General features: G+C 31.8%; 1 protein-coding gene across 1 annotated transcript in view; it reads right to left on the bottom strand.

Annotated features, from left to right (window-relative positions):
• The window catches only part of LOC110027985 (leucine-rich repeat extensin-like protein 4), a 16,643-nt gene extending 7,501 nt beyond the window's left edge, over positions 1-9,142 (bottom strand). The window contains exons 1-2 of the mRNA XM_020729659.1: positions 8,888-9,142; positions 8,668-8,788 (exon numbers count right to left, since the gene is read on the bottom strand). Coding sequence (XP_020585318.1) covers positions 8,668-8,788; positions 8,888-9,142 — 376 coding nt within the window. The remainder of the gene's footprint in view (positions 1-8,667; positions 8,789-8,887) is intronic.
• Between the last annotated feature and the right edge of the window lie 1,591 nt (positions 9,143-10,733).

Raw genomic sequence — 10,733 nt, 5'->3', positions numbered from 1 at the left:
TTTTTTGTAACAATGAATATTTTGGCCCATGCCAATAAATAAAGAGCTAGAGGATATTCTGATTGATCAAAGTCAAATCAATTTGCACCTTTTTTTTAATAGAAATGTAGTAGAACGATAATAAACCTTTATCCCACTAAGTGGGGTCGCTAATGAATTTTTTTTTCCAGTGTCCAATTGAGTGCCAATTTTTCATTTAATTATTATAATTAAGATCATTTTTTGTACAACATGACCAAGTCTTTAGGTCTGCATTTGTCTTTCTTCGCATAAGTTAAATCTCAAATATCTACTATTCTAACAAGGTCATCAGATGGTCGACGTTTAATGTGACCCAACATGTAAGGCCACTCTGTCTAATCTTGGTTGCAATTTGAGCTTCTACAACCCTTTCACGGATATATTCGTTTCGGATTTTGCGTTTTAGTGTAAAACCGCTCATCCACCTAAACATTCTCATCTCATCAACAATTAATTTTATACTTTTATTTTACCAACCAACATTCTATGCCATAAAGTATTTGAAATCCCCCCACGATCTTATAAAATTTTCTTTTAAGTCTAAGCGATACTTTTCTATCACATAATAAGCATGATGCATTCCTCCAATTCCACCATCCAACTTGAATTCTACTAATAACAACCCCAAAAATATCACCATCACTTTGAAAAATAGACCCCAGATATCTAAAACGTTCATTCCTTTTGAATGACTTGATCGCCCATTGTTGCACCCTGTCACTAGATTTAATGTTACTAAAATTACATTCAATATATTCAATTTTGGATATACTCAAATGAAAGCCTTTAAACTCTAAAGTCAACACCTATAATTAATTTTTTTTCCTAAACTCTCTCAATAGTATTATCAACAAGAATGATAACATCAGCGAAAAGTACACTGTAAGGTACATCCTCTACTAAATTTTCAATCAGAGTATCCATAATTAAAGCAAAAAGAAGTGGGCTTAAAGTTGGCCCTTGATGTAATCCAACTAAAATAGGAAAATATTTGTTCAATCCTTTTTTTGTTCGAACACAAGTAATAACTATAGTATACCTATCTTTAATGGATTAAATATAAAAATATCAACACCTTTTTTTTCTAAAACTCTCCAAAGTACTTCTTTTAGAGATTTATCACATTTTTTTCCTAAATCAACAAAAATTACATGTATATTTTCCTTATTCTCTCTATATTTTTTTCATCAAACCTCTAAATAAATGTATGACTTCCATAGTAGACTTGCCTGACATGAATCCAAATGAATTTTGAGAAACTTTCTTATCAAGTAGTAACATATGTTCAGTTACTTTCTCCCATAACTTTAATGTATGGCACATTAACTTAATTCTTACATAATTTGTACACTCTTGTGCATCCCCTTTATTCTTAAAAATAGAAACCAATATACTATTTCTCCACTTATCAAACATCTGTTTAGTTTTTAAATTAATATTAAAAAGTTTGAAAAGCCAAGAAATTACTAAATCTCCTAAACATTCCCACACTTCTATTGGAATATCATCGGTTGTACTGTTTTTACACAATTCATTTTATTAAAAGCCCCCATCAACTTCTGCTTTACTGATGCCACAAGGAGAAAAAAAATTATTTGCAATATTATGATCACTAAAATCAATCATAATTTCATAATTTTCATTGAAAAAATTTCATAATTTTCCTTGAAAAGTTCAACAAAAATATAGTAAGTCCTCATAATTTTTCTATCCAATTTCTTTCTTTTCTTAAGCCAATCTATACTTGCTAATAAGATTATGGTGTCACACATAGATAGTTTTTTATCTAAATTTATTTAGGATGTAGTGAATGAAAGAGATGACCTGGATAAAAGTGAAACAATTGAGTGTTCTGATGAATGGGATAAATTTACACAAAATTTAGCTACAAAGTTTTGCTAGTGGGCAACTGAATCAAATGTGAGATCATTTGACAACAATGTTATGGGAAATTCTCAAAAATTTCTAATAACTATTTTTGAACTAAAACATTTCTTGAGGAAGGTGCTTTTGATTGTCTTATCCATAAACAGTATCAAAGTCTTGGAGAGCTCTTCTCTACCTTGGTAATTGATCAACCAAATCTCCCAAAAGAAAATAAAATTAAGACTCCTTTATTTCATTATCATGAAGTAACTATATTCATGTTTGAATACCCTTTTTATCAAAATTGAGCACTGGAGTTTAAAATCCCCCACTCTGATTCATATGGATGGAAATTTGGTCCTAATGACTATATTATCTACTTCAAATTAGCCACTTCTTTCCTTAATAATTTTGATGCACTTAAGTGTAAATTATTATTTACTACCTTTAAGGAGACACATTTAGGACATTTCTCACAATTTATATTGAAAAATATTCCCTCTTATTATGAGTGTAATTAGCAATTTGTAACTCATTTCATTACTACCCAAAAGCTATTGAAGATCTTTTAGGCACTTTTGAATTTAAGAGAAAAGCAAATTGAGTCACATATGAATTCAAAAATTAAATTTTATTGTGAGATATCAGAACTCAAAAACCTATAACAAGTACTAAATCAAACCATGTCGATATGAAAATTAAGAGAAATCCATTTAAATGCATTCTTAACAAATATAAGCCAAGAACATTGACCATGCTACTTCGGTGATAGCCATATAAATATGAGAATTATCATATATAATTATTTCGTGGCCCTAGCCATATGAATTTGTTTATGTGGGGATTTTATGATGAAAATCTCAAGACATATGAGGTCAACGTTAATACCATCATCAACAATGATCATAATATCATGGCCGCTATATTATGAACCAAGACCACAACCAAAGAAATTATGATGCCATCAAATGAAATAAAGGTTACCTCATTGATATATAACCTTGAAAACTCTTCATTTTTCTCCTGTCAAAATTTTTAATGTGATCAATAAAAAAGAGTAATTTTGCTTATCAACATTGATGAGGATAAAAATACATGTTCGAGATCCATCAATGTATCATATATTTTATAAAATCTTGGGAATGATAAAGAACATTACATACATAACTATAACTTATTAACGAGCCAATTTGAGAGAGAAAGTTGAATGAGTTCATCCTAATTGAGCTTTAGATGACAACCCAACAAAACAAAATGCTAAAGTGTTTCTTTAATTGATGGACAAATTAGAGCTAGAGTTGAAAATTTTAGGTTGAAAACTTTAAGAGAACCCAATCAAGCAAGTTGATTTTTATGACAACCTTAAGATCTTGTTCAATGAAGTTGGCATTTCCTAGTACAAGCAAAACAAAATGCTAAAGTGTTTTTTTAATTGATGGACAAGTTAGAACTTGAGTTGAAACTTTTAGGTTGAAAAACTTTAAGAAAACCTAATCAAGCAAGTTGAATTTTATGGCAACCTTAAGATCTTATTCAATAAAGTTGGCATTAATCAATTTCACTAATGATGATAGACCTATAAATAGGGATGTCAATTCAAGCTAGCGTATTGGGTTTGGGTCTAACCCGAATAAGTTTGATCCAAAACTGACCTAAATATTATACGGGTCAAAAATCCCAACACGAAATGAAATTGCCTTCAAATTGCCAATTCGAACTTGACTGTATAACCTTTTTAACATAAGAAATAACAACAATTCAGGTTTAAATCGAGTTAATTTTGAATTGGTGGGTCGATTTCTAAGTCAATTTAAGGTTGGCGGGGCATTTTTGGGTGGCAAGTCAACACAAACCCGACCCAAGAAAATAAATGGGTTGGTATTTTAACCTGAACCTGACCCAAAATTTATTCAGGTCAACCTGAACTTGAATTTTTTTAGTCGGGTTCAGGCCGAGTTGTCGTGTTAGGCCATTTTTTTGACACATATATGATAATATTCTTTAATGATTTCATTCTCCAAATAGAGCTAGCAATAAACTAATAAATAAGTAAATAATCCTAATGCACAAAAAGTTTAATAAACATTATTTGTAAAATTTTTATGAAGTGAACCATGATCTTTCAAGTTTGTGCCTAATGACTATTTTAAAGATTTTATAGTAAAAAGAAGAAAATGAAGAGAACAGTTTTGATGTATATTAATTCCAAAGAAGAATATCATCAATTTATAATAATGTTTGACACCATCATAATCGACGCTCGAACAATATATAATGTATTATTCAGTCATTCTTTATGAACAACTTCAAAGAAATAATATCAACATATCATGACATTGTGCAGATTTTAATAAGAAGGCCTAAAGTCATTATTTATACACCGGAAACCAATAAAATTCTAGGAGACATGTTGATTTTCTCATCTAACCTACTATATGAATTATACCTTGATTTTCAAATTTGAGCTTTCTCTGCCTAACTTGACACATACATTCTCCCTCTCTCACTTTCCATGGAAGGTAAAAGAGAAATGGGTGTGAAAGTGCTAGAAGATACTAAAATTTAAATAGGTTAATTTTTACAATTTTACTTTTTATTGTTTGAGTTGCATAAGTAAACAATATCTGAATCATATTAACAAAAGTCGTAGAGGTTGAAGTTGGAATTTGTATGAGTTGTGAATCATGTAGTTCGTAGTAGTGAGTTGTGATAATATTTGTAGGTCACAATGTCAGATTTAGGAGTTATATGAGTTGTGGACTAAATATGTCACAATCGGTCACATAGGTCATAATGGAAAGTTATAATAGCCTCAGTTGGTTGTGAAGGGCATAGTAAGGGGATGTAGTTGCAGTGAACCATATAGGTTTTAAGTTGTAGTAGGCAACTGTGATGAGAGAACTTTAGGAGTCTGAAGAAGGTCATTGTATCCAAAGTAAGGTGGTTGCAAGTAGTTATTATGCGGCACAATGTTACACATTCTTTGAGAGGCGTCGTTACATTGTATGTCGGGTGTGTCATTCCACAATATGTGACTTATGTTGTTACCCCATTTTTGCGGTGTCTTTACACTATATGGAGGTGAGTCATCGTAGCGTGCTAGGTGCATTATTATACTGCCTTCAAAGTGTGTCGTTACACCATATACGGGGTGCATTGTTGAACCGTATGCAGTGTGTTATTGTACAACATTCAAATCCATGCACTGCTCCGTCAAATGCTTCATTATGCAAATCGATCGCTACTCTGTACAATATTTCATTACTCAATAATGTTGGTCATTGTTCAATAATGTGCTTCGTTATTCTGCAATATAGCAATGTACGTTGTGCTTCTAGAAGGAGCTTTATTACAACGAGTAAGGGGCGGTAGACGATGGTCAACGACTAAAGGTGTAAACCAACCAGACACAAACAAACATAGCTCGTGTTCGTGTTCGGTTAGCTTGAAATTAAGTGTGTTTTAAATATACTTGTGTTCGAAATTTTTCCTAAAGTTATTGTTTGTTTTCGGTTCGATTTGTTTGAAATTAGTCTGAAATGTTTGAAATGTTTGAAATGTTCGAATTATTTGAATTATTCGAAATCTTTTAAATTTTTTTGAATTGTTTAAATTGTTAGAATGATAATGAATTTAATTATTAATTCTCAAATTGCCAAAAAAAAAAAAACTTCCCTCTATTATAAAAATACATCATTTCTTCAACTATATTTTTACAAATTATTAAAAACATGTTACAAATAAAAAATACATTTAAAGTTTCAAACACAAATTTTAAAAAAAATATAAATCATTATTATAATTTATATGATTTAATTTTTAAAATGTTATAAATTTTTAGAGTATCTAATTATTTTTAAAATATGATAATTATATATATATATATATAATTATTTTAAATTATTTTATATTTCGAATAATAATGATTCAAACACTGATCGAACACACGACTGTTAATGTTTGTTGAAATTCAGAATAATGTGGAATAAGGTGTAATACTTAATTATTTCATTGATATGAACGAATGTATACATAACTATTACAAGAATCCTACAATATAAAAAATAATAAAAATGTATGATATGAAAGAAAAAATATATCACTTAATATCTTCAATAATCAATTCATATTAATTATTAGGAGATATAGGAAATAACATAAAATAAGAAAACAAATAATTATTAATCCAAGGAAATAAATATAAAATAGGAAAGAAAATATCTCCTTAATCTAAGGAAATAATTTATTCCTCATAACTTCTTACAAAAATAATTATTTCATATTATAAATCCTAACAGTGTTTGATTCGTTTATAAACCGAACTAAAAAAAAAATAGTCGTGTTCATCTCATTTGCTTATCGAACGAATGAAACATCAACTACCTGACGAACCGAACACGAAATCTTCGAGAACAACGAGCTTTTTTGACAGCCCTATCAACGACAACTGACGAGCAATGATTGAAGGTGGGCGGTTGCGGCAGGAGCAGAAAGCATTCATCGGATCTTCGATGTAGGATACTGGACTTCAGCTCCATTTTCTCATGATCCTCCTCCAAGCTCAATTTTGAATTTTTCTATACATTTAAGTAGCACAGTATTACCAAGGCTGCAAAAACTATACCCAATGCCGAATATATGAATGGGCGACAAGTAGTTTTCATTCGCTAAAAAACTTAATTAAAACATATTAAGACTCTTAATGATTTAATCAGACATTCTGCATCGACTCAAGTCGTCATCACTCCATGCTTACGGCTTTAAACCTAATTTGTCCATTAATAAACAAAATCACAATTAAGGCATCTTACAAGGCGACATTTTTAGATGAGCACAGCTAATAATTTTTTTCTTGGATAATTACAAATATAGCACCTGATATGCATTTATATATGTCATGATTAAATTAATGGACATTTCATAAAAATTAAGAAAATATGGGTTAGATTTTTATTGTAAATTTTGTTATTAGAGTGAGAATTTGAAATAGATGAACGAGGGTGCTAATTTTGTAAATAGCAGTGTTTGGAGTGCTATGTATCTAATTCCCTAAATTCTTTAATGCACTTGGTTCATGTGTTCCGGTGTGTTATATTTTTATTATTTTAATATCCATATTAAGTACTATTAAAGAAAATATTATTTAACATGTAAAAATAAGCAGCACATTTAAAAAGAGGAATTCAATTGTATATGTCTTCTAATAATAAAAATCGAGTAAAATTAGTCATCAGCTGCTTTATTAAAGAAACTTGATTTATGTTGTATGTGTGGATATCTGCTCCAATCATAGTTAAAAGATACATTATACTAATTCTTTTATATGAGTCTCCAGCCACCCTCATTTGCCTAACTATTTGAGGACCGATCTCAATACCAACAAACTTGTCAGAAGGGGATTCAAACCCGTGACCTGAGAGCACTGACGACCTTCAAAGAGGTTGTTCTATCAACTGGTCATGGTTGTCGGCACTACTACTACTGTTATATATAGAGCTGGAGATGTTAATGAAAAAATTGTTAGGTGATTTAAGACTAATGACCTTATTATGGTCAACATTCGAGCTAATCACACAAAATTTAACATTATTGAAATTTATATTGATCAATAATTTTGATAATTGTTTTGTTGAAGATCAATATAAATGTTAGGTTTCACTATATGAATTAGGCAGATTAGCGTCAGATAATTCTGACTCTAATCAACATGTCTAAACAATGATACCAAGTTTAATTAAACAAATAGGGATCTAAACATTCAAAGTTCACAACCACAGAAAATGGGACATCATCAAACACATAATAGAAATTCTAAACCTGCTCTGCATCCTCGTCGATAACACTCATATGTCACTTGCCTCGATGATCAATATTATATGTCAAACATGTTAGACTATCTGTAACCATTTGCTAACTTACACGCATCTGTCGGAGCTCTCTATTCATCAAGTTGACCCGCCTGGCAAGCTCCTCATGCTGAGCATGTATCGAGTTAAGGCCACCCACATCATCGCGAGAGCACTCAACCTCAAATGTAAGACCTTTGAGCCTAGGTCATAAACCCATCCCTTCTTCCTCGTCGCTTGAGTTCATAGCTAAAAATCAGACTGAGCAATGTTAGACTAGATACAACTGTTAATGACAGGGCTAACCATCTCCCTCTGCCTCTCCCGGAGCTGCTCGTACTCCTACTTAATTAAAATCAAAGATTAATTTTTTTTTTCTTGCTTGCATTGACACGACGAGAATGATCGGAGACCCACTGCTAAGTATCCGGACCCAGATGCATTAGGCCATGCAACTCTACAGTAGATGGCTCTCGGTCAAGCTGCTTGGCTTGTGTACATGAGATAATGGTAAGTATCACACAATTACAAAAATCTTTTAGTTTCTAAATTTTGAGATAATCTTACACTTCTCCAATAGTGCTCTGTATTGGGGATTTAACCTTCAATGTGGAGTGCGACCCCTCTAGCTACCTCCATCATCCTATTTTGCTGGTTTATTTGTCTTTTCCTCTGGTATTTCGGAGAGGACAATGCTCCGTTCAACTCAGCCCAGACAACCTCACCCACACACGCGGGTCTCTCCCCCTTCTATTGTGTTGTGGTAAACATGTTTCTCAGCTGATGTCTGCTATGAACCTCAAAATCTGTCGAATCTGCTGGTGATGCTCCAGCAACCAGGAGAAGGACCTCTACAAATTAGAAATTATGTAAGTTTGATTAGTATAAAAAAAGTAGAGATTAGCATTCTATTACAATTTATCATACCACAAACTCATGGAAGCACATGTATCGAGTGGCAATCGGGATCTGTTTCCAGGATATAAACGTCTAATCATACTTGCTTCGGATGATCTCTGTGATGCATGTCTCGAGCAGCCTGAATGGAAAAGAACCTGAAATTGAAATATTATTTACAACAGAAATCTAGATGAAAATTGAACTTTGTTCTAATGTTAAAAAAATATTCTCCCTCCGCACAATATAAACCCTACCAGAGGTGTCATCCAACTGAGGGGTGGGAGTTGAGGTGCCTGACTCATCGTAGGAGAAATTTGGACGGGAAACCGGTCCTGGTGTGGGATCTGGTGCCTACGAGGGAGAAGTGTTGGGTGGGCAGCAGAAGGAGTGAACATAGCGGCAGGAGTGTCGTACCTCTCAGGACGAGTGACAGCCTTCTTCAGCCTTCTGTATGTGTTTTCCAATGTCCCTTGAACACGAGGTCTCTCCAGGTACTGTGCACCTGCCATCTAAATTAGGAAAAAAAATTAACAGAATTAGTAAGCAGAATCATGTCAGAAAATTAACAGAATTAGTCAACATAGCGACCTACGTTAAAAGCAGAACCACTAGGAAACTTTAAAGTGCAACCACTCAAAGATTGCTTTCGTTAATCCAATGTGAGAAAATATGTAGCTTTGGGCTTTATTACCTTACCTACATTTTTCTCTTGTAGTTCTAACCCCCTCCTCTTGCAATACTCCTTCAGGTTAAATCTTATTTTGACGTTTTCTTTATTTTTTTCCTTTATATCCAGAACAGTATTGAATATTTTTTTAAAAAAAAATCTTCTCAATATGTATAACATCGAGTTATTATAATCAAATCGTTTCTCTAGTATGGAAGATCTCAGAAAATACTTCTCTTCGTCCAATTATGTTTAACGCCAAAATCTCAAAGACGACTCGATGATAATTTCAATCTCTCCGTGATCTTTAGTGCAATAAATTGCTTATGGTTATCCTTAAAGGTGGACTTGATCTTTTAGCTCTATATCTAAAAAAATGCATATACAATCCTCCAGGATGGGTTGACAACTATAATATTACTCTTAAAGAGAAGTTTATGTGAACGGCCACCAAATGTTATTAGCCATCACTTATAATTGTTACAGCCACTTGCTACTATTTTAGCCATCTTCTAAAGCTTTTACAACCAACTACTGCTACAATAGTCACAAACTAAGACTTTTATAGCAAACAATTGCTATTATAACCACCAAGTACATTACTTATAACAACTGTGGCTTTTATAATTTAAAGACTTGTATTAATTAAATTGTGATAATTTCTACTATGAATATCAATTAGAGCTTACTTGAGGCTAATACGGGTTAGCCAAAGATATTGATTGATGTTATAAATATTGTGAACACAGAAACATAATGAGTTGATATTGCAATTACAAGCAAGCCTCACAGATAAGGATTTAGGCAATGAATTCATTGCTGGATAAGGTTAGAAGTTGGCACATATATAATTTATTGACATAACCTTTTAATTAAGTCATATAAAATTCAAATGAGATTTCACAATGTCATAAATACATTGATAAAGCAACATCCAAGTGAAAATGATGAGCCTGACTTAAAAAGCATTAACATCATTATAAAAAGATATTCTCTACAATTATGTTATTATAAGAACATTATAAGTGCTTGAACTTTAGAAAATGCTTGCCATAAAAACTTGAATGATGAATAGCTTAATACTATGGCATTACATACATAGCACACATTGCTTATTTATTTACATTTCTAACACCAACTCTACAATTTAGTACAATACCAACATTTTAAATCATATTAAAATATCTCTACCATTAACTTTCCTAAGTTAAAAGACTATTTTCATGCATATATTTGAATATGTTACGAGATTCTATTGAAACACAATTTATCATATCTTGGTTAAATAGTGCTCGAAGATCGTTCAAATTCTCCTAACATATTATTATTCCATACAAATATTGGTCACAATAAATTTTAAATAATTACATGGCAACAAAAAGTACTTTCCATGAAAATAGTATGAACATGTTTCTCAAAATTTTGTGATAATT

Source organism: Phalaenopsis equestris, unplaced genomic scaffold (assembly GCF_001263595.1).
Source record: "Phalaenopsis equestris unplaced genomic scaffold, ASM126359v1 Scaffold000477, whole genome shotgun sequence".
NCBI lineage: Eukaryota > Viridiplantae > Streptophyta > Magnoliopsida > Asparagales > Orchidaceae > Phalaenopsis > Phalaenopsis equestris.
This window is presented reverse-complemented; position numbering and strand designations above follow the sequence as displayed.